Below are 25,280 nucleotides of genomic sequence, written 5' to 3'. Positions count from 1 at the left end.
ATGTCTGTGATGGTCGAACATTGCAGACATTCAATATTTTCACCATTTGTAGCACGGACTAAGTAAATGGTATTCGATTTCTCTCCATATAATGTCTAACATTGTTATACAGAGGGAACTGTTGATATGATGCGCTCTTTCTGCTGAACAGTGCCTTGCACTTTTGTGTAGTGCACTTTGCTTTTAACCCCACAGAAAAAATTCGAGCGGGATGAGGTCAGGTGATCTCGGTAGTCAACAATGGATTCATCTCTGCACATCCAACGGTTTGGCACCCAGGTATCAAGGCATCGTCATAATTCAATTTGAAACATCAATATAATATATAAACATATAATCAGAGACATTTATATATATAATAAAAATTTCATATTAGGGCCAGCCAAAAAGTAATATATGCCCATGTGTATTATTGCCATGAATTGCTGGTCGATTTGTCTATTTTTCTGGACGAAAAACCCGAATTTCTAGAGGAAAGACATTTATATATACCAAGTTAAAAGGCTTCAAATTTGTTTCATTTATATGTAGACACCGTGTATATCCGAAAGCACCTGTTGTCTTCACCATGTCCACCAGTCTTTTTTGTGCTTTAAGCTCCTGGTTGAGAAGTTTTGCAGAATGATGTTATTGTGGTGCTGGCTTACAGTGTGCTTCTGGCTACATAGAGTGAGGGTACATGGAAAGGTAATGCGACAATCTCTTGAGGTATTCTGCAAAGCATCTGCCAGGAGTTTAAGGCGTCAAAGAGCCGGTTGGAGCTTGTACGAGCGCGCTATACGGAGCTCTGCAGTCTTGATTTTCATGTAGAGTGGCGTCTGCGCATAAGCCAAACATCACCAACCTCGATTTTCCACAATTTTCCATCTGCAAGTAACCACTCGACTCCGAATGGATGGATTTTCATACTTTGTAATTTTAGTTTAATTTTTTTGGAAGGGAGTATTTTTAAAGCTAGTTCAATAGCGCTTGTTCTGATATTTTTATTATTTAAATCTTTACTATCACTAAAATTATGATTTCAGCTGGACAGGTATGCCTGACATGCCACTGACAATTTACCTGTCAGTAACAGCATTTTTCCTTGTACTCGTTGCACGTGTGGAGAACTTTCTCTAACTGATGGCAGATTTTTTTCTGTGTGCTAGATGTAGGGCTTGCCACAACCTTAAATTACACTGGTCAACACGTAAAATTTTACAAAAACGAAAATATCTTGACAAATTTTATGCTACTGAACACGAAAATCACACTAAAGTTTGTCGATTGGCTCTTGTTTTCGAATTACAGTTGTTCTCATATTAGCGAGTTACTCTACATTATCAACTACGGCTCTTGGCAAAACGCATGGGAACACCGGAGTTTCAGTAGCACCGCACTCTTATCACGTAATCGGCAACTGTCGCCTCGCTCTGCATCACGTGATAAGTTGTCGCCCCAAATGCATTTTCACTCTGTTGCAGTGGTTAGATCCGTTAAGTACAGCGTGATTTGTTCTCAGTTAACGGTTGTTCTCTGTGAGACTCCTACCTTTTGCGCAGTATTTGTGTCGTGTAAGATTAATATCTCCCGTAATTGGACTCTCTTTAAAAATTACAGCTGTGAATTACAGGCTCCAAAAAAGCGATAAGTGTTTGCCATTTTATTTACCTAATTGTTATTTTATATTGAACTTTATAAATAGCCAATTGACAATTAATTAATTAAATTTATTGATCTTATTAATTTAAAATATCATGGCCCAGACTAGAGCAGAAAAGCAACGAGCACAAAGTGGCAGGAGTGCTGTGACTCGGGGGAGAACTGAGGGGGACGATTTTCCAACGCATCACAGCCTAAAAAAATGTGAAACTTGTGAAATGTTTGCCGGACTCTCTTGAACGGAACATGATCTAGCCAAGGAGCATGTCTTTGTGTGTGCCAGGTGCAGAGAGTGTCTATAAATTAGGCAAAAAATTAGGCATGGGCGTCTATGAGAGCTTGAGGTGTAGGGTAGATGCCCTCGAAGAAATTAATATGAGGGGCCCATCAAGCTCTCAGCTGCCCAACTCGACGCCAGAGCTCACTCCTGGGCATCAGGCAACACAGCGGCAACCTCAAAGGCAGAATGCGCTGGTCCCACAGGAGTTAGTTATCATCGGTGACTCTATTATCAGGGAGACGGGGAATATATTATGTAAAAAGGATAGATGGAATAGGACCAGGGTATGTCTGCCAGGGGCAAAAGTTGATGACATAAAGTATATATCATCTTTTAAGGGCACAAAGGATGATATTATTGTACACATTGGCACCAATGACATTAAGAGTAGGAGATCTGCAGATTTACTTAACAAGTACAGGTCAATGTTGCAAAACAGTCGTGAATTAGGGTTAAAATTGAAAAGGTCTGCAATTCTGCCCAGACACAATAGGAGGGAGTATATGATGAGAGCCTTGCCAATCAATTCGGCCCTGGAGGAAATGTGCAAGGCTCAAGGGATAAAAATTTTTTCAGTCTGGTCTGTGCTTGTTAACAGGAGAGACTGCTTCTACAGGAATGGGATACACCTAAATAAAAAGGGTGCAAGAATATTTGCTGATGCTATCGAGGTAGTGTTAAGTGGGTCGGAAAACTGCTAGCTTGGGGGTATTCACAGACTAAAAGGTTAAAAGTAGCTGCAGGCAGAGGTGAAGGTGATTCTTGCACTACTTCTATTAGAATGAGAAGCGGCGTGGAGCGAGGGGTGTTGTGGGTTTCAGGGACTAATGGCAGTCATCGTGAAACAGGTGGGTATATGGGATGTGTTAGGGTAACTAGGAATAGGAGTAGGAGCATGTATGCTTGCATGTATACCAATGCTAGAAGTATAGTAAATAAATTTGATGAATTTGAAGTGTTGGTCAAGACATCAAAGGCAGATATTGTTGGGACAGCAGAGACGTGGTGTCACACAGATATAAGGAATGCAGAACTGGAATTTGTGGAGTACAATGTGTACAGAATGGATAGGAAGGGAGGAGATGTTATGCTGTTAATTAAGAAAAACATAAAATCAAAAGAAGTGCATCCAGTTGATATAAATGAACAGTGCACTGTTGAGTCAGTTTGGTGTGACATAAGCATTGGGAAAGCAAAAATAAGAGTAGGAGTGTGTTATAGGCCTAATGACTCGAATGAGTACAATGAACAATTGTACAGAGAAATAGAGTGGGCTAGTAAATCAGATTGTCTTATAATGTGGGATTTTAACTTCCCTCCCAGATATAGACTGGAACTTATGGGTTGGTCACACGCACACTAGTGACACTTTGGTAGATATATTGGATGATTGTTTTCTGCAGCAGCATGTTCGAGAGGCAACCAGAGAGGGTAATACTCTTGATCTGGTTATCAGCAGTGATCATTCGTGTATTAAGAATTTGCAGATAAAGGAACCATTAGGTGGCAGTGATCACAGTGTACTGATGTGGGATTTACTTTAAAAGATATAATTACCATCATGGGTAAAGTAAGGGGTTTTTGCTTCCGTAAAGGTGACTATAGTGGTCTCAGACAGTTTTTAAATTCTGTACAGTGGGACCAACTGATGATGTTACCAACAGCAAATTCTAAGTGGGAAGCATTCAAGGAATTAATAGTGGAAGCTACTAAACGTTTCATATCTATTAAGAAATATTGTTCAAGGTTTAGGTCTAAATGGTTGTCAAAAGAACTAATGAGACTCGTGGCATAGAAGAAAAATGCATGGGATGCATATAAATTATCAGGCGACACAGAAGCTTATGATATATATAAGCTAGTCTGTAATCAAGTCACAAAGGGGTTAGGCAGGCGAAGGCAGATTACGAGAAATCTTTGGCAAAGGATGCTCAGAAAAATAGCAAGGATTTCTTTACTTATATAAACTCTAAAAGAAAGGGGGTGAATCTGATTGGTCCACTAGATATCGATGGTTCGATCAGATAGCAAACAAACTGAATGAGTATTTTGCATCTACATTCACACATGAGGAGTTATTAAATTTTGAAAATGCCACAAGATTATCAAATTGTAACAGGATTTTGATTTTGTAATAACTGAGAACAAAGTGGGGGAGAAATTGTTCAAGTTATACATAAGAAAGGCACCTGGGGTGGATGGGATCTGTCCAGTTATATTAAAGGAAGTGGCAAAGGAATTAAGCAAATCCTTAGTCATAAAAATGAGAGCATCCTTGGACTCGGGGGGAGGTTCACATGGACTGGAGATATGCAAATATATCCCCAATTCACAAAGGAGGAGGATCGAAGGGTGACATGAGTAATTATAGACCAGTTAGTTTAACGTCTGTTACTGGTAAAATAATGAAGTCACTGGTAAAAGATGCATTGCAGGATCATCTAGACAAGACTGCAGCAATAATTCAGACACAGCATTGATTTGTTAAGGGAAAGTCTTGTCTGACAAATTTGATTGGATACTATGATGTGGTTACAAAGGAACTAGATGCAAAAAATAATTTTAATATCATATACAGTACTTGGATTTCAGAAAAGGTTTTGACACTGTTGAGCCTGGAAGACTACTGTACAAATTGGAGCAGAATCGTATTAAGAATAAGTTGCTACAATGGATAAAAGGATGGATGAGTGGGAGAAGACAGAGGGTGGTAATGGGTGCTGCTCTTCGTGGACTAATGTTATTAGTGGAGTCCCACAGCGTTCGGTTTGGGTCCACTGTTGTTTTGTCTATTTATCAATGATATTGATGAAGGTATATCAGGCTTAGTATCGAAGTTTGCAGATGATACAGAGGTTCGCAGGGTTCTTAATGACAGTAATGGCAGTGCGTTACTGCAACAGGATCTAGAAAATTTGGGCAGATGGGCTGAGAAGTGGCAACTGAAGTTTACATTTACTAAATGAAAAAGACCTGGGAGTAATTGTGCAGTCACATGTGAAGTTTTTTGAGTAATGCAGACAGGGGTTGCCAGGGCAGGTCATGGGGTGTTGTTAATGATATACAGGAATTTTGTTAGCAGGGAAGAGGACATGATTGTCCCTCTGTATAAGGCAATGGTCAGGCCACGCCTTGTGTACTGCGTGCAGGACTGGAAGCCTCATTTTAGGAAGGATTCGATTTGCTTGAATGTGTACAGAGAAGGGCAACAAGATTGGCGAGGGGAATGAAGGGATCCTCTTACCAGGAGAGGCTTAAGTTCTGAAAATTGCAGCAGCTGGAGACTAGGCACCTGCGAGGTGATCTGATTGAGGTGTATAAGGCCTTGAATGGGTTGAGCACGCTGAATTCTGATGGGATTCTTCCACTTGTTCAGATTACGAACCTAAGGGGGCATAAATTGAAATTGAGGAAGTACAGATGTAGAATAGATGTGCGGAAATTTGCCTTTAGTCATCGGGTGGTTAAGTGCTGGAACAAACTTCCATCTATTGTGGAAGTTGATAAGTTAAATAAATTTAAGGAGGAACTGGACAAATATTTAGAGGGGATTGTTTTGTAATTTTTTTTTTTTTTTTTGGCTGAAAGGTTGTTGTTGGTCTAATGGCAGCAATGAACACTGTTTGTAAGAATGTTGTTGGTCTATTGGCAGCAATGAACACTGTTTGTAAGAATGTTGTTGGTCTAATGGCAGCAATGAACACGAGACATGTTCCCGAAGAATGGCGACTGTTTATAGACGCTTCTAAGGTTAGCCTTAAGGCAGTGTTATTACATAATATAAATATGCTACCTTCAATACCTCTTGCGTATGTCGTCCACAAAAAAGAAACAGGCAAACATGGAGAATATCCTCTTAGATGTATCACTATCAGAAATATGAATGGCAGATATGCGGTGATTTAAAGGTAATCGCCATTTTATTAGGACTACAAAATTGTTACATTAAGCATTGTTGAATTCTCTGTTGGTGGGATAGTCATGCCAAGGATATGCACTACGAGTAGAGGAGTTGGCCTCAACGAAAATCATTAACACCTGGAATGAAGAACATAGTATTTGAATCTCTGGTAGATCTAAATAAAGCTTTGCTTCTACCACTCCACATCAAACTGGGGCTCAAGAAAAATTTTGTGAAGGGTTTGGAAGTGGAGTGTCCTGCATTTACATACGTGTAACAGAAATTCCCAGGAATTAGTACAGAGAAGATTAATGCAGGTGTTTTCATTGTTAACAAATAAGGCAACTTTTCAAAGAGGAACAGTTTGAATGTGTCCTTAGTGATAGAGAGAAATCAGTGTGGAAAGTCTTTCGAAATATTTCGACTGGTTTTCTAGGAAATGTTAAAGCCGGCAAATACAGGCAGCTTGTGGAAGATATTATTTCTTAGGAAAAACTGGAGACAACATGTCATTGAAAATGCATTTCTTGCACTCACACCTGGATTTCTTCCTGCCAAACTGTGGCGCCGTCAGCGACGAACATGGTGAGCGCTTCCATCAAGGCATCGCAGCGATAGAACAAAGACACAAAAGCAAATGGAGTGCTGACATGTTAGCCGATTATTGTTGGACGGTAAAAAGGGATGCTCCAGAAGCTGAATACAAGCGAAAGGCGAAAAGGTCCCATGTTTGATACAGGTATGTTCGTAGCTACATCTTACTGCCATATAAATAAAAAATACTGTATAAATATAAAAAAAACTACTTTTTTTTTCGAAAACAAGAGCCAATCTGCCATTTTAAGCACTACACTCTTCCCAGTGATCCCAGGAACAAATCTTTCAGTGCAGAATATTTTGGATCTAGGAAGTAATCTTGCTAAGGGGATTTAACTGTAAGTGAATCTGGAAATATATTCAGTAATAAAGACAGAACAGAACCAGAATATGTCTGTCAGGTGCCAAAATAGTGATGCGACTAACCAGTTATCAGTTTTTAAAGGTAACAACGGGTCTACGTGATCCACGTTTAATTAGGACTACAAATGGGTTACATTAAGTATTGTTGATTTCTCTGCTAGTGGGATAGTCATGCCAAGGATATGCACTACGAGTAGAGGAGTTGGCCTCAACGAAAATCATAATAAACCAAATAATAATAAACCAGTGACTTAAAGCATAACAAACTGATTACTTGGTCAAGAAATATAAGATCATGCTGGAAAAATATGATAAAGGAAAAAAAATATCCTTTTGTCTGCATTTTTAACAGATATGATAGAAGGGAATATATGATGAAAGCTTTGTGGATTAACTCTATATTTGAGGAACTATTCGTGGCTTATGGGGATAAATTAAAGCGTAGCCTGGTTAATAGAAGACATTTTTTGTAAAGTTGTAATTGCATATGGATGGAGAGGTACATGAGTTTTTGCCAGTGTCATTTTTTGAAGGAAACGTTGAGTTCAGGGAAACTGCTAACTTGGAGAGTTAAAGCAGCAATTGGAATAAACTTGTACTCTCCCTGTGAGTACATTGTGTACTCACAAGTTTTTGAGTTTATTTCAGTGTTTCTTTCTGTGCAGAAAGTAATTACAGGTTGCACACATCGCCCTGTGAGTACATTGTGTACTCACAGAGAGATGTGTGCAACCTGTAATTATTTTCTGCACAGAAAGAAACACTGAAATAAACTCAAAAACTTGTGAGTACATTGTGTACTCACAGGGAGATGTGTGCAACCTGTAATTATTTTCTGCACAGAAAAAAACAGAAATAAGCTCAAAAAATATCAGCAATCACATACCACCAGGAAATTCTGGTTTAAGCAGCTATAAGGAATGTCGCACTGTTGTGAAAATTCAAAAGATCCAAATTTTAATTTGTTTATATAGTAATGACTCAGACTACGTGATATTTTTCCACTGTTCAACAGTGCAGTCTTGGCTTTGGCGGCACCACTCCAGTCGAATTGTTCGGTTTTTATACATAAAGAAGAGATTTTCATGTAGGCACAGGACCACTAAATGCTATTTTCTTCAACTCCTGCCGTATATTTCGGTTGGAAATGAATCTTGCCTAATTGATATTTTCAGTCATTTGCCGCACGCTGCACCTTCTATTATGATGCATAATTCGCTTTTAAATTGCCGCTTGTTGTTGTTGTTGTAGTAGGGTTTTTAGGAGCATCAGTGACTAACGCTATATTGCTCCGTGTATACTGTAAATTGTGTGGTCGATTTTCTGTTTGCTGGACGAAAAACCCGAGTTTCGGGAGAAAAAGCCATGCTACCCTCGCAAGAGAGACTCAGCCATCTTGTAGAAAAGGCCCGTAAAAATTCCACACGTCATTGACTGCACTTGAACTCAGATCTTTTCCACTCGGTGTTTGGGAGGACAGCGAGACTTCGCTGTCCTCCCAAACACCGAGTGGAAAAAGTTGTGTACTCGGTGTTGGGAGGACACCGAACACCGAGTGGAAAAAGTGAGTACTCGGTGTTGGGAGGACAGCGAGACTTCGCTGTCCTCCCAACACCGAGTACTGACCATTTGTCGCATTTCTTCCTTATGTAGCACAGTTATAGTGTAAATTCTTGGTGTTCTTCTGAAGACGTGGAACCGGTTTATAGCGTGATTGGGGTAAAAAAAAAATAATAAAATAAATAAAAGAAAAACTTGTTTCTCCGAGGAAGTGCCTGGAGCAAGAGATTACACATAATTATATGTCTATTAATTATATCTCAGGAAATATTGCTGATCCTAGCTTCTAGGATGGGATCCTCCATGAAATTATTTCCCATATCATGAGAAGTCAGTCCACTTCTCCACCTCTATTTCCTTTAGTCTTGCGTTATTTCTTCTACCTTCTAACTATTGGGGGGTTCCTTCAATGTTTGATCCTCCTCTCTTCTATTCTTTCCTACCTCTCCAGCTCCCAAACTTCTTCTTCTATAACCTTTTAATTTCATCCAAATTTCGGCTCTCTCGAGTCTTTTGCCCTGGGTTAGTCCAGTAGGTGATAGTAGATCCTGGCCGCCTCCACGTGGCGGGAATGGGGGATGGGACGTGGTGACCAGGTGTTGCTACTTCCCATCTGCTAAGAGCCAGGTACCGGCCTGGTACACACTACATAAAAATGGCCAGTTTTGGTGTAAGCTTCTACACTAGATGTACAACGGTGGCTGATGGGGGGGTGGAGGGAATCCCTGGGATGCGCTTCAACAACACATGAATATCCCCCTCCCTTTTGTAGCACAGTGGTATCGTCACTGTAAGTAATAATAGAATAGGGTTTTCCCTTTTGTAGCACAGTGGTATCGTCACTGTAAGTAATAATAGAATAGGGTTTGAACCGAATGTTAGTATGGTATGTTTGCCACTCAGGGGGTTGGGTGAAAATCGGTTTATATTTTCTGGCAGGTGCTTTTATTTTTTCTCAATAGATGGCATTAGTTGTAATTTTCAGAACATAATTTTAAATTTATTTTTAGCTTTTGGGTCGGGGTGAGAACCAGGGTTGTTATGCTTGTCGAGTGGTAGTGATGTTTCCTCGCGACTGTGCGGGTTCCCCCGTTAGGTTGGGGTTAGATGTAGGTTTTGAATGTATCGGTTGTGACGTCAAAGTGAAGTTTTGTGAATATTTTTAACGTTAATTATGTGGCAATGCATTGTGGGTATTGGGAAGGTCTATTTTGGAGTGTTTATGCTGTGGGAAGAGCCACCGCCCGCCGGCGCCTCCTGCTGCCGCCACGTCGCAGATGTGGCACTTTGTGTGCGGGATGAAAAACTTTTTTTTTTCCTGAAAGATAAAAATATCTTGCTGAAAATAAAATTCTCTGTATTCTTAAAGTTTTGCTTGTCAAAGCTCTACCTGTTCTTGAAAAGCTGAAAATTAAACCTGTGTGTGTGTGTGTGTGTGTGTGTGCGCGCGCGCGTGCGCGCTTGAAGTCTTGTCAACTTTATCTTCAATGGTTATGTTATTTTCTCAAAACCTCTAATTTGTGAATATCGAGAACTAGACAATTCCATTTTATTCTGGTTATATTGCTCTTCTTTGGAATTAAAATGGATATTTTCCCCTTGAAAAAGATATACAGAATATATATTTCTATTGTCAACAGTATATTTACACATATCTCTATCCACAGTAATTAAATTATCTGTATTCTTAAAGTTTTTTTCTTGACTAAAGTTCCACCTGTTCTTGAAAAGCTTAAAATTAAACCTGTGTGTGTGTGTGTGTGTGTGCTTGAAGCCTTATCTAGTTTATCTACAATTATTGTTATTTTCTCAAACCTCTGTATATGTTGATGTGTAAAATCTATTCCAATGTAAAGTTTAAGATTAAACAGTTGTTAAAAGGTTATTACCTGTTCTTGAAAAGCTGAAAATTAAACCTGTGTGTTTGTTTTGGAGTATTATCGAGTTTTTATCTGCAGTGATGGTTTTTTTTCTCAAACCTCTGTATATACTTAATGTGTAAAATCTATACAAAGTAAAATTTAAAATTAAGCAGTTGTTAAACGCTTAAAAGGTTATTTTTCTCTCTAATACTAAAGAATCACACAGACACAGATAATATTTTGCAAAAAAAGAACAGTTTTTATTGGGTGTAACCAATAGACAAATTCCAAAGAAGATACCAGTAAGCATATAAATTATTTTCTTCACTAGCAACAGAATGTGAAATTCATGTCCATAAATATAATTGTCACTCACATTTTTTTTTACAGAGCACATTTTTCTGCCCCTTTTCCATCTAGTTGAATGGGAATGCGCTATATTTGAGAGAATAACTGGCATCTAGGCCTCTCATCATAGCTACAACAGCCTGGTAGATGGCATAGGAGTTGAATTTGGGATGTTTATCTTCTCTCTCTCTTACATTTAGCTAAAAAATTTTGCGTCGTAATAAAAGCACTTGCTGTGCGTAGATAGTGTTCATTAACAGGTAAAAAAAAGGTTTTCGAACGAACCAGGAAAATATTCAGATCTCAGTCGTTCAAGTCGAACGAAACAGGAAAGTATTCAGATCTCAGTCGCTCAAGGGGAAAATATCCATTTTAGTTCCAAAGAAAAACAATATCACCAGAATAAAATCGAATTGTCTAGTTCTCAATATTCACAAATTACAGTTTTTGAGAAAATAACATAATCATTGCAGATAAACTTGACAAAACTTCTAGGAAACACACAGGTTTAATTTTCAGCTTTTCAAGAACAGGTGGAACTTTGGTCAAGAAAAAAAAACTTTAAGAATACAGATAATTTAATTACTGTGGATAGAGTTATGTGTAAAAATAAACTGTTGACGATAGAAATATATATTCTGTATATCTTTTTCAAGGGGAAAATATCCATTTTAATTCCAAAGGAGAGCAATATAACCAGAATAAAATCGAATTATCTAGTTTTCGATATTCACAAATTAAAGTTTTTGAGAAAATAACATAATCATTGCAGATAAACTTGACAAAACTTATAGGAAACACACAGGTTTAATTTTCAGCTTTTTAAGAACAGGTGGAGCTTTGACAAGCTTTGACTTTAAGAATACAGAGAATTTTATTTTCAGGTCTCAGCAACAGATGGAAACAGAAAGAATTTTTATCTTTCAGGGAAAAAAAAAAGTTCTTCATCCCGCACACAAGTTGCCGCGTCTGCGACGTGGCGGTGCCGGGTGGCTCTCCCCATAGCATAGCATAAACACTCCAAAATAAACGGCCCAGAAGACAACCCTCCCCACAGCATAATCACACAAAAATAGACCTTCCGAATACCCACATTGCACTGTCACATAATTAAGATTAAAAATATTCACAAAAATTCAGCCGACCGGGCTAGCCGTGTGGGTAAAGTGCTTGCCTGGCAACCTAAAGGTCGCGGGTTCGATTCCCGCCTTGGGCTTGATCAAAGTACTTCAAAAACCTTGGGAGGTGAATTATGACCACAGAAGCCTATGCGCCAACAACTACCAAAAAAAAAAAAAAAAAAAATTCACTTCGACGTCACAACTGATACATTCAGAACCTACATCTAACCCCAACCTAACGGGGTAACCCGCACAGTCGCGAGGAAACATCACCGCCCAACAAGCATAACAACCCCGGTTCGCACCCCTCCACCGACCCAAAAGGTAAAAATAAATTTAAAATTAAATCTATTTAGAAAAAATAAAACACCTACTAGAAAATATAAACCATCTGCCCCACCCATGAGTGGCGAACCTACCATACTGACATTTGGTTCAAACCCAATTGAATCCTGTCTATGAGGCGAGGAACTTTAATAGGCTTTTTTTCTCTCAATGGTTGAGTTAGTCGGTGTCAGGTGGATAGCAAGATAGGTAGATCGCAAGATTCCCTCCCCTCCCCCCCAAAACTGGGCTTTATTTGACCAGAGGACACACGCAATTTACAGCAATACATAATAGGGCTCACCTGGTGACTGTGGGCTTGGGACACCCAGGGTCCTGATCTGGATATCATCATTCTTCTCTTTCTTGGTGATTCCCTTCTATTTCTGACAGGGTAACTCAGAAATTTGTTTTTGGCTGGTGCAGCAAAAGCCTCTGGCTTTCTTGCATCATATGGCTAATAATATTAAACTTACCGGGTAACCCTAATGTAATTGTTTGGTTTTATGTAGCTGCGTTTCCCCAGAAACGGGTTTTTCGTCGAGCAAAAAAGGAAAATCGACCAAACAACACACGCAATTTACAGACACAGTACACATGGGTATATGAATGAATTAACTTTCTAGGTGACTTAATGTAATAGTTTTTTTTAATGTAGCTGTGTTCTCGTCTTATACTTACTGTATACTTTTGATTTGAGATCAGATCGTTGCTTTCGACAAGCCAGTAATCTCCTTTGTTTTATCCGTTGTGGCTCTTTCTAAATATTTTTGCTCTTGCTAAGTGATGTTATTATTGACCATCTTTCGGAAAGATGTCAATAATAACATCTTTCTGAAAATTGGAAAGATCACCTGTCTTTTCCATGACCGGATCGAATAAATTTATTGTTTAATCCGTATTGTTTTACCCTTTGGAAGAAAAATTCACCAATTATTATCATTCCTTTTTGAATCCCAGAAGTTATGCCATGATCTTGTCTGCCGACGTGACTGGCTGAGCCTTCTTCGGAGGCGGTGAATCAGCATGGTTTCACCGTTTTGCAGATTGACTGGTTGATAGTGATGAAGTCGTGTTTCATCTATAGTTTCATAGCCCCGGAGGCGACGCTGGGCAATGTTTTATTTTTGCTGATACTGTGCCATTTAGCTTGTGCGAGACATAAGTTATTGATTGCATTCTAGGCAAATAAAACTAAGTGTCTAAGGCTCACACCTCCTCGTGGTCCGGGGCGGGCAGGTAGGGGTGATACCCCTACCTGGCGAAGTTGAGCCAGACAGATCAAAGGGGGCGTAGGTCTCGTTAATTTTCTCAAGAGGGGGGTGTTTAAATTTTCTTCCTCTTGAGGTGTGTTAGAGCATTTCCGTGCCCTTTGGCACAGTTTGCCTTTTTTGGCACAAATTTGTGAGTCGATCCTCTGGGACCTTTGTCCGTTAAACTTGGGCAAAGTGTTTTAGACGCATTTATTGAATAGATTTTCTAAGTGCAATTTTAATATTCCATTTTGACAATTGGATTGTGGCTCCTTGTTTGCTTACATTGATTGTATATTTGTAAATAGTTACTGACTCTGTTGTTAGATTTCAGTTTTTAATTGTAAATAAGGAGTTTTATATTATACACTATGTCTTCCTCATCTTCAAGTGAGGAGGATTTGATAAGGATGGATGATCAAGAAGTGCAACCAGTTGTGAAAGTTATTACTGAAAGTGAACGACAAGACTTGACAAAGGAAACTTTTTCTTCAGCCCAGGAACTAGTGGAACAGGATATTTTCATTGGAAAAACTTTACAGAGAACACCAGTAAAGACAAGATCAACATCATTACCAAGTACTTCCCAATCTTTGCAAAAAGGAAGTAAAAGTAAAAAGTCTAAAAAAGTGGAAGATAAACAAGAATTAAGTGATGGTGAAAAAAATAAGAAGAGAAAACGAAAGAACAGTGTAAGTGAACGGCCGAGTATGGAAGGTTTTGATTACGTTAGAGAAATAAGGAGTGAATTAAGCTCGTTTTTATGGAATGAGCAAAGTAAAGTTCCTATTGCAGTGATAAGAATTATACTGGAAAAATGGGATAAACTGGAACAAAAGGCGCAAGAAGTGTATCTTGAAAATGTTCTACTGAAGGAGAAAGTAAAAAGAAAGCAGGAAAAACAAAGTTATTCTACTATTGTGAAAAATAAACTTGAAGATACGGTGTCAAAGGTTATGATCATAAAAGCAATAACAGATAAACATAAAACGAGTGAAGTTGTTAAAGTGGATATTTTAAAAGAAATAAGGCCGATGTTATCAAATCTTAAAGTTCGGAATTTAAAACCAATAAGAGATAGGGGAGTACTGGTAGAAGCTGAGACAAATGATGATTTGATAAAATTAAAATCGTGTTCCAAAATTCAGGATTTGGGATTAAAGTATATTGTGCCTAAACCTGTGTATCCAAGGATTGTATTATTTGATGTGGAAAAGGATGTAGAAAAAGAAGAATTGTTGCAGCAACTGTGGGTGAAAAATTTCAAAGATTGTGATATAAGTGAAAAGATGTTTAATGAAAATATTGAGATTTTAACTGTTAATAGGAATAAGAATACGCAGTTGAATAATTGGATTTTACAGTTATCTCCTATATTATGGAATAGTGTTAAGGATAGAGTAAGATTATTTGTGAGATGGATGGCTTACAAATTTAAGGAGATATACTCAATTACTCAATGTTATAAATGTCTTGCTTTTGGCCATGTTGCAAAAGTATTGTCGGAGAGAGATGCGGTGTGGTCACTGTTCTAAAGAACATTTGTTTAAAGATTGTCCAAATAGAGGGAAACAGCCAGAGTGTTGTAATTGTAAAGGGAAGAATGAAGATACTGCTCATGCTGCCGTGGATAAAAAGTGTATTGAGTATCAAAGGCCTTAGATATTCATAAAAGAAAAATTAATTATGGATAAATATATTAAAATTTTGCAATTAAATGCACAAAGGGCTAAGGCAGTTGCATTGCAAATAAATCATATAATGGAATGTGAAGATTTCTCGGTAGCCCTCTTGCAGGAGCCATATGTAATTAAAGGTAAAGTAGCAGGTTATCCTATTAGATATAGAGTTGTTTCTAAAGGTGATAATCCAAAGACGGCTATAATAATTAGAGATCCTGAAGTGGTTGTAACACAAGTGTTATCCTTGTGTGATGAAAAACATGTTTGTTGTGAAATTATAGGGAAATGTGGTAAGTTGTATGTTGTTACAATATATTGTCAGCCATCAGAGGGAATGGAACAACATATAAAGTATTTAGATAAATTATATGAATTAGTTGGCTCTTGTAATGTGGTGGTTGCCTTGGACTCTAATGCTTGTTCTCCATTGTGGGGTAGTGATGTATCCGATGAAAGAGGAGTGATGCTGGAGGAATTCATTGCTGCCTCAGGTGTAGAGGTGTTAAATGTGACAGGACATGCTCCTACTTATTCCACGGTACATGGTCAGTCATGTATTGATTTAACTTTGGCAACTACCTCTATTGTGGATAGTATTAGAAATTGGAAAGTGATAGAACATCATACCACTAGTGATCATAATAGCATCTCTTTTTCCTGTGTTATAAAAGATTCAGTAAGAATACTGAATGATATTGATAGATTTATGGATAAAACTGCAAAGTGGCCAAAGTTTGAGCAGGTGTTTTTGAGTAGTATCAATGAAATAAATTGGGTAGGCCTGACATCAAATGATTATGTTAAACAATTAACTGTTATTTTAATAGATGCATGTTCTTGTAGTATGAAGAAAAGGTATAAGGTTAATAGGCCAGTATTCTGGTGGAGTACTGAATTATCTGAAAAAAGGAGAGAAACATTTTGTTTAAGAAGAAAGTTCCAGGCTGTAAGAAGAAACGGAGATTTAGATTTGTGTGAGATGTATAAAAATATGTATAAAGCTTGTCGTAAAGAATATGTTACAGCTATCTGTAAAGCTAAACAGAATAAGTGGAGGGAATATGTGAGCAAACAAGGATCTAGGGATCCATGGAATTCCATTTTTAAATTATTAACTAATAAAAGAAGCCTATCGGAAATAATGAGTACTATCGGCAATGATAATAGTCAAACATTAACTTGGGAAGAATCAGTGAACAGGATATTGGACGATCTCTTTCCAGATGAAAATGAAGAAGTCAATGATTTAGAAATAGATGGTCAGAATTTTATCGTGACACCAGAAGAACAGTTTACATTAGAAGAACTGACAACGGCCATGGGCCAGGCGAAGGATGGTAGATCGCCGGGCCTAGACAAAATAGAAGTATTGGTGATGAAAAGATCTTTTCAAATGGCTCCAGAGTTATACTTAAATCTGTATAATCGATGTTTAGAAGAGGGTGCCTTTCCGGATGAGTGGAAGAGAGCACAGATGAAATTACTTATAAAAGGGACAGATCGTATGCTTAACGAAACTGGTACATATCGTCCAATCGCTCTCCTCTCCGTTTTGGGTAAGATATATGAAAGATTATGTATGAACCGTCTTATGATGAGATATGAAACAAGAAATATGTTATCACAAAACCAATATGGTTTTAAGAAAGACTCATCAACTGAAGATGCGGTATATAGATTGCTTCAAGCGGTGGAGGACAGTGAGGAACGGTATTGTTTAGGTATATTTATTGATTTTAAAGGTGCTTTCGACCACTTATGCTGGGATGGCATCATGTCTAGAATTAAAGAAGTATGTAAGACAAAATTATATAAAGTGTTTAGAAACTACTTTTCCAATAGGGTTGTAGTAGTTAAAACTAGATATACAGAGATAATTAGGAAAGTTGTTAAAGGATGTCCACAAGGCTCGGTGATAGGCCCCTTTGCGTGGAACATGGTCTTTGATGAATATTTAAATGAAGAAATGGCTGGAGTCACAAAAATAGCTTATGCTGACGACTTGGTAATGATGGTTCAAGGAAATTCCAGATCTTCCATAGAAAGTAAAGCAGAAGAAGCTTTGACTACATTGGAAATATGGACAAAGAAACATAAATTGCAGGTTTCAAAGGAAAAGACGGTTCAGATGTTGCTTAAGGGAAGACTAAGCATGAATAGAGCTCCTACTGTACGGCTGATGGGGAGTGCCGTTCGATATGCACGAGTAACGAAATATCTTGGTTTAATGATTGAAGAACGTTTGTTCTTTACAGAACACGTTAAGTATTTAAAAGTCAAAATTAAAACCTTATATGCCAAGCTCCGGAGGGTGATTAGAAGAGATTGGGGCATAAAAGGTAGAGGCCTCAATCTGTTATACGATTGTTTGTTTTCACCTATAATGTGTTATGCTGCCGGGGCTTGGGTTCATAGGATTGGGAATAAGATTATTCAAAAACACCTAGTACAAGCACAAAGATTTGCATTACTAGGGATTATTCGGGCATGTCGGACGGTGTCCACAGAAGCCTTGCAGGTAATATCAGGTAGGTTGCCAGTCCAGTATGTAGTGTTAATAGCTGGAGTAGGATATCTTACTAAACGGAATATTAGGAAGACGATAGTAAGAATAAGAACTTGTCCAGAACCAGATAAAATTTATACAAGAGCAGATGTTAAAAGTGAAAAGAATAGAGTTTTAGAAGAAGTTAAAATAAGATGGCAAATAGAATGGGAAACATCTGAAAAAGGACGACAGACCTTTATGTTTTTGCCGAAAATAAATATAATTGATACTAAAAGAAAGACTTGGCAACAGTTTGGTCTTTGTTCTATGTTTCTGTTAACTGGACATGGATTGGCATTGAGACTCTTTCAGCTTGGACTTAAAGAAAATGGGTTATGTAAATGTGGAGAGCTTGAGACATCTGAGCATGTTATGCTTGACTGCAATTATTATGTTGACTTCAGAACGGAATTGGAACTATCAATTGGCTATCTGGAGAAGGAGAGACTCCATGTCATGTTCACTGATAAAAGACTATTTACTTATTTTAATAAGTACGTTTCGGAAGTATTTAAAAGGAGATTTGTGGACGTGTATATCTGGTATGGGCGGGCCCTGTACGTTAGTTCAATGCCGCTATGGTTGTCTGCAATGATTGAAGCTCTGTAAAAGGGCTGGAATCATGGAGTGCAATGTTTTTGTATTACTTTTAATTCGTAAATTAATCAAATACGCAATTTTTAAATGATAATTTTTACTTATATATTATAGTAAATTAGGCTTGTAAATTGAATGGAATTGATTTCCTCCTTTTTTTTAAGCGCCATGATACAATTTTTTTTTTTTTTTTTTTTTTAATTATTTTGTAAGTACTGTGTCACTGCCTTGGATTTCCATACTGAGTGCTTACCCGTATTGCCGTTTCCATATTCTGTTTTAACTTAAATACTGTATCTGTTTAATTTAGACATTGCACTGGTCAAATATTAATACAATACAATACAATACAATTTATTTATCAAGAGAATATGTTTACAATAAATGAACTTGTTAAGAAAAGTGAATTTCTTGACAAGTTGAAATTCTTCATTTACAACAGTTTTGTATACAAATTCTTTTACTACCAGAAAAAACAATGGTCACTACTTATAGTACATTCCACACTGTAAACACAGAGATAGTAATTTATCTGTATAGAAATTTTAATCCACTGTATCATTGAGTATCAAGAATTTTCTTATTAGAAATTTTAATTTGGAGATGGGATCTCCTGAGCCTGAAATCAACACTTGCCAGCAAGTTGTTTATTACACAGCTGGTGGTGAGTATGGGCTTGGCACACCCAGGGTCCTGAGCTGGATATCATCATTCTTCTCTTTCTTGGTGATTCCCTTCTACTTTTGACTCTCTCTCTCTCTCTCTTTTTCTCTCTCTCTCAGGGTTACTCGGGAACTTTTTTTTTTTTTTTTCCTGGTGCAGCATAAGCCTCAGGCTTCCTTGCATCATATGGATATTAATAATAAATAATAATAATAATAATATTCATTGTGTGCCTATCTCCAAATCTATTTAGTACCCTAGGGTGAGGCAAAGTAATTGCTTTTGGGTTCCTTAAATTATGTGTGCCATTCGATTGCAGATTTGATTCTTCATAAATAGTGTTAAGAATTTTCAAGAATAAATTTAACTTCAGTTTTTGAACTGGATACAGTATTTTGTATTTTAACAAAAATTGCCTTCTCTTATTCAGGTCATTCCAAGAGTTTGCCCCCATTAAAAGTTTCAAAATCCTGTTAATTAAGTTGTTTATTACCTTTATTTCTGTTATATTTGCTCGTGCCCATACATTTACTAAATAATTGAGTTGGGAGTCCACTAATGCATAATATAAGGTAACTTTTGTTCTAAGATTTAACTTATTCTTAATGTAGTAAAAAAAGTACACATAAAATCTCATTTTTTTGTACAGATTTGTTATATGCATTGCCAAACTTAGACTGTAGTCAATCCATAACCCAAGGTAACAATGATTTGAAACTTCCTCCATAGTTAGACATTTGCAATTCTGGAAATTCTGATCATGTAGGCATTCATGTTTATGTAATTTAATAGAGGAATGAATGTCCAAGGTTTGATGAGGAGGTCTAATTACCAAAAATTTTGTCTTTTCAAAGCTGAGTGCTAATTTATTGTCATGGAACCAAGTTTGTAAATGTATTACATTCTGCTGTAAATCTTTTGCAATTTTTGTCAGGTTCTTTCCAATTGTATATAAGATTATATCATCTGCATAAATTTTTATAAAGGAGTTCTTTATTACTTTGAATATGTCATTTATAAAGATGTTGAACATGATTGGCCCATAATGAGTGCCCTACAGTAATCCTCTCTTTACATTGTATGATTTTCCCTTTGTATTTTCTACTTCAACTGTTATTTTTCTATTGGTTAAATATAATAATAATAATAATAATATAAAAAAATAATAAAAACTTGTAAGACTTCCTTCTTATTGTGTCGCTTGCTTGGGCGTCTGGCATGTTTCCCAGCGTTCCTCTGTGTGTTCCGATTTCGTGATATGAAAAGCTGGTAATCGTGGCTGCGCTGTATAGCCTGTAATGCATTTTTTTTTCTTCTACAGATGAGCCGTGTAGGAAGCTGAGGAGTCGACAAAAATATAGAATTTGGTTTCAATTATTTTAAGATGTATTATGTATTTTAATGGTAACGATTTAGCTTCAGTTATGTGCGCTGATCTCTGACCTGAGCAAGCCTAATAAAAATTATACGTATATAGTCAGTTCTGACTGCATGAACAAAGATTCGAGAAATGGAATTGAAGAGGTTAGTTGTAGTTAGCATAAATTAGCATACGATATTTATATTTAATGTGTCTCTGTGTAAAGAAAAAGGGCACGTGCAAATAGTAACTAGGTGACTATATTTAGTCTCTTCTCCGCATGCATTTAGACCCGAAGTACTCCACTGCATTTGCCCTTCTGATGGTAATCATGCACTTTAGTGTCGTGAGTCACGGGTCAGCCATCCAGTCACCGCAGCTCGGAATTGTGAATCGTATTCTGACAAGCAGTTCCGACATGACTGAGCATGCGCAACACTATCTCCCGGTTGCTGCTGTGTCTACGTGCTGGGAATTGTCACGGAGCATGCGCGACACTCCGTATCTGCCGGTCCATATACAGTATTCTGACGGAGAAGTTCCGACTTTACTGAGCATGCGCGACACTAACGATAACTGCTGGTCTATGTGTTATTTGTCACGGAGCATGCGCGCCAATCATTATACACTGGCAATGTACTACATACGCGCAGTATTTTTTTTTTTTCGTTTTTCAGAAAGAATAAAAAAATTTTCTGACTACATAAAAGATTTTGATTTTAAAAATGAAAGTAGACAGCTATAAAACTATAAAGGAAATAAGTAATTATTGTTAATTTTTAATTATTATTTTCAGAACCCCCAGTGGAACATCTTCTCCGCCACCTCCCACCTCCGCTGTGAGATGAGCCAGGTTGTCCACGGTGCTCTCCGTCAGGGATCGCCTGAGCTTCCTAATGGAGAACAAAAAAAACAAAAAAAAAAAACAGACAGCATTAGTGGGGGAGATAGCTGAAAGATGGGGGTAAAAAGGAAGGAGGAGGAAGAGAAAAAAGGCGTCAACTGCGAACACTGTATTTTCTTCGCTTTAAACGTTTGAATTAACGCAATGCTTATGCTACACCAGCCAAAAGAAAATTTCTGAATTACCCTGAGAGAGAGAAAGAAATCACAAATAAAGCAAAAAAAAGAAAAGAATGATGATATCCAGCTCAGGACCCTGGGTTTCCCAAGCCCATACTCACCAGATGTGAGCCCTGGGGGTCTTCTTTGGCTTCCACTAAACTTGTGTGTCGTAAGTGTTTTTGTAAAAGAAATGAAAGTGAGATGAAAAATAAAAAAAAAAAAGGGAGATGAAAAGTGTTTTCTCTGACTAAAAAAGTTTGGGACGTTGCCCTAATCAGTTCCATAAACTCTGGATCAACTGAAATATTTTGAAGGGCTTGGCATAATTCCTTTCTTGGAGAGCCATTTCTAAATTGATGAAGGCAAAGAAGGTATCGTTATTCTTTGCTTTTCTTTTTTCCGCTAGCCTAGGGAAGAACAGCATTGCATTAATTCAAACGTTTAAAGCAAAGAAAATACAGTGTTCGCAGTTGACGCCTTTTTACCCACATCTTTCAGCTATCTCCCTCAATAATGCTTTTTTTTTTTTTTTTTTTTTTTTGTTCTCCGTCAGGAAGCTCAAAGGATCCCTGATGGAGAGCAGCCAGAGTACCGGGGACAGCCCGGCTCAGCTCCCAGCGGTGGTGGAGTACAATGTGAAGTTCCCCTAGGGTCTCTGCGGCCAAGAAGCCAGATCAGAACCCGAACACAAAACTACACATACAACACTTTTCTGGCTTTTACAGAAGTTCTGTATTCATCACAAGAATACTGATGGCGCGGATGTGGGAGACCACAGGTGGCGCCTGACCCAAACACTATGCGACAACACACAGAACTGACTATGCTGAATTGGCTCAGCATATCCCTTTGAACTTAAATTTAATTGGCCTATATACCCATTAAATTTAAGTACAAAGTACAAATTTAAGTATAAAGTTATTATAAGTGTTTTTTTCCCTCAGAAGGACCTTATGACAGAAAGGTAAGTGTCGCCCACAGGACCTTACAATTAAAAGGAAAGTGTCTTTTATGTTAATTGGTAACTCTGCAATGTGCGAGTGTACAAATTATTACAAATAATTACAAAATGTACTCATATTATTATTTTCAGACAAAACAAAACATATTACCTGAAAATAAAAATTAACAATAATTACTTATATATAGTTTTATAGCTGTCTACTTTCATTTTTAAAGTCAAATTCTTTTATGTAGTCAGAAAATTGTTTTTTATTCTTTCTGAAAACGAAAAAAAAAATACTGCGCGAACGTAGTACATTGCCAGTGTATAGTGAGTGGTGCGCATGCTCCGTGACAATTCGCAGCACAGACTACCAGATATAGTTAGTGTCGCACATGCTCAGTGAAGTCGGAACTTCTCCGTCAGAATATATGGACGGGCAGATACAGAGAGTGTCGCGCATGCTCCGTGACAATTCCCAGCACGTAGACCTGCAGACACAGCAGCAACCGGGAGATAGTGAGTGTTGCGCATGCTCAGTCAAGTCGGAACTGCCCGTCATAATACGATTCACGACAGTTCCGAACTGCGGTGACTGGGTGGCCGACTGTGACTCACGGCACTAAAGTGCAGGATTACCCTTCTGATTTCAGTACAAAGCAGATAACTGAAGGAGAGTAATACTAATTATTGTATTATATTTAAAGAAGACAGCATATAGTGGGTAGCCAATTGTGATTTATTGTGCCATGATATAAAAAAGATAAGACACTATTAAATAAACTGCATATATTGGAAAGAGACTGCCAAATTTCTAATTATAAAAATAGAAAGCCTTAAATAGTCAAAGAAGCATTGTTTTACTTCACTGTTCATATCTTCTGCATTTATTTTGTTTAGATATTAGTCTAATATGTTAAAATACCATCATAACAAGTAACTGTCCGATGTTGCAAAAAGAAAACAATTAATGGTTCGAAAGTTTGTGCCTTGCACATGTTGTCTCTGCGGAAACATCACTGACCAGTTTCATCTACACATCAATCATCTGTTCAATAGCATTTGGTTCTATGGTGGTTAATAGTGGGGCAGTACGACTGACCAATTCAAATGATGCTTTTGAATATGGAAAATGCTAGGAATAAATGTATCAACTGTTAGTGTATCATCCCAAACCATTAAGTATGGCAGAAGTGGTATGGGACTGTTTCAGCTGGCTCGGAATTGGTTTATAGGTAGTAGTAGTGTCAGAAACCATGGGATTCATGCCTACTTGGACGTACTAGAAAATTATGCACTATCTACCCTGTCAGTATCAGTACTACAAAAAGAAGATCGTACAGAACTGATTTTTGAACAACGATACGGAAAAGTTTGACTGGCCAACTCGAAGCTCGAACCTTTGCTTTGTAGGAGAATTGGAGGTAAATTCCAGTTGATACATTTATTGGAAGTTGGTAGAATGTGTCACTGGGAGAATTGAGATTGTCATACAAGCCAAAGGTGACCCTATAATGTATTAGGTTTTTGAATATAAAAGCCCTTTTTGCAACTATCTGTGTGTGTCCGAATACTTTTGGTCATATAATGTATGACTACTGAATTAAGCATACGACTATTACAAGCTAGGACCTCACCAAATTACAATTACATCTGAACCTCGCTGTTCGCGCTTTGATTATTTGGGGAAGACCTCAACTCCATAGAGTGTCAAGTTAGCCGAACTTGACACTCTTATGAGTCAATTCTTGTATAACTTGCAGTTCTGAATGTGAGTAAAGGGTAAATTGCTCGTTTAAATTGCTTGTTGTTGATTTGTCTAACAACATAGTATAATGACCTTCGGAGAGCCTTCTGAAAGTAACATCCAGTGTCAGGCACCTCTGAAGGTCATTATGCTATGTTGTTAGACAAATCTACAATTGTCTCCTGTTACGTATACTCAAGGTATGACTCGTACTTTCGGCTCTGCTTTCCAATTGCACTGTTAGCGAACATTGTACTAAGCACAATGGTGGTTCCAGTTATGGGCTAGAGTTATAGCCCCTTCCCTTATGGTCAGAATAATATTGAATTTTTTACTGCTGCGTGATAATTAAAACTTGATTCCTTGAACGTTGCTTTACCCCTTCCCTGCTGTAGAAAATCTGGAACTGCCATTGGCTGTGCAGGGTTATCTTTTCCATTAAGCACTGTGCCTAGGGCCTACAAAGTTTTTATGGTATAGGAAAAAATTAGAGCCCAAAAATATAATTCAAATAGAATTCAATGACTGTATTCCAGCTGTTAAGTTCTGCAAATTGTGGCATCTGGAGACTAGCCACCTACGAGGTGACCTGCTCGAGGTGTTTAAGGCTTTGAATGGATTGGGCAAACTCAGTGCTGATGGCATTCTCCCTCTTGCTCAGACTACACACACACACACAAGGGGCATAAATTCAAATTGAAGGATGGTTATTGGAAAAATGTGGGAAAGTTTGCCTTCAGCCAGCAAATTCAAGGAAGAACTAGACTAATTATTAGAGGGAATGGACAGGTGGTGTGGGAAGTTGTTTTTTTTGGCTGACGCATTAGAAGTTTGCTTTTTCACACTACTAATATGAAAGCTTCAACCACTTTTTTTTTTTTACTTTATATTTGTTCTTCATGTTTTGTCATATGTGAACATACTGATTCTTGACACCCTGCTGGTTGTAGTAGCAGGGTTTTTAGGTGCATCAGAAAGTTAGTCCATATTGCGCAGTATGTAATGTCTCTGTAAATTGTGTGTGTTCTGTAGTCAGGTTACTGTTTGTTGGACGAGAATCCTGAGACCAACTAACTCAGCCACATTGTGAAAAAGGCCCATAAAAGTTCCTTGCGTCATTGACATGATTCTAACTGGCGTCTTTTCTACGCGGTATCGGGAGGACGGCGGTGATTATACCAACTGTGCTACTCGCAGGGTTTTTTTGGCATACTGTATTTTTACTCCAACAACAATGATCCTTCATAACATTTTTTTTTTCTCCAGTTTTGGCTTGTTTTTTCATTAGAATAAATTAACAAGCTTATCTGATTTTTTTTTTTTTTTTCCCTTTTTTTTTTTTTTCCTTTTTTTTTTCCAGTTATCTGTAAGGACAAAAATACAACCTTCTGATAATGAAAAAGCACTAATAGAAATATAATTTTA

General features: G+C 37.6%; 1 protein-coding gene across 2 annotated transcripts in view; it reads left to right on the top strand.

The window, feature by feature from the left end:
* LOC150086011 (major vault protein-like) overlaps nt 1–25,280 on the top strand; it is a 217,597-nt gene that overhangs the window by 25,692 nt on the left and 166,625 nt on the right. Inside the window, exon 1 of one of the 2 annotated variants that reach the window (XM_090374330.1) lies at nt 20,116–20,264. The exons of the other annotated variant lie outside the window; for it this stretch is intronic. Within the exon in view, the coding sequence (XP_090230456.1) occupies nt 20,251–20,264 (14 nt within the window). The 5' untranslated portion in view covers nt 20,116–20,250. Of the gene's footprint in view, nt 1–20,115; nt 20,265–25,280 lie in introns of those variants that run through there. 2 annotated transcript variants of the gene reach the window in all.

Source organism: Mastigoproctus giganteus, chromosome 5 (genome assembly GCF_048544385.1).
Source record: "Mastigoproctus giganteus isolate SK-2022 chromosome 5, ASM4854438v1, whole genome shotgun sequence".
NCBI lineage: Eukaryota > Metazoa > Arthropoda > Arachnida > Uropygi > Thelyphonidae > Mastigoproctus > Mastigoproctus giganteus.
Note: the sequence above shows the minus strand (reverse complement) of the source record. Positions and strands in the feature narration are given on the sequence as shown.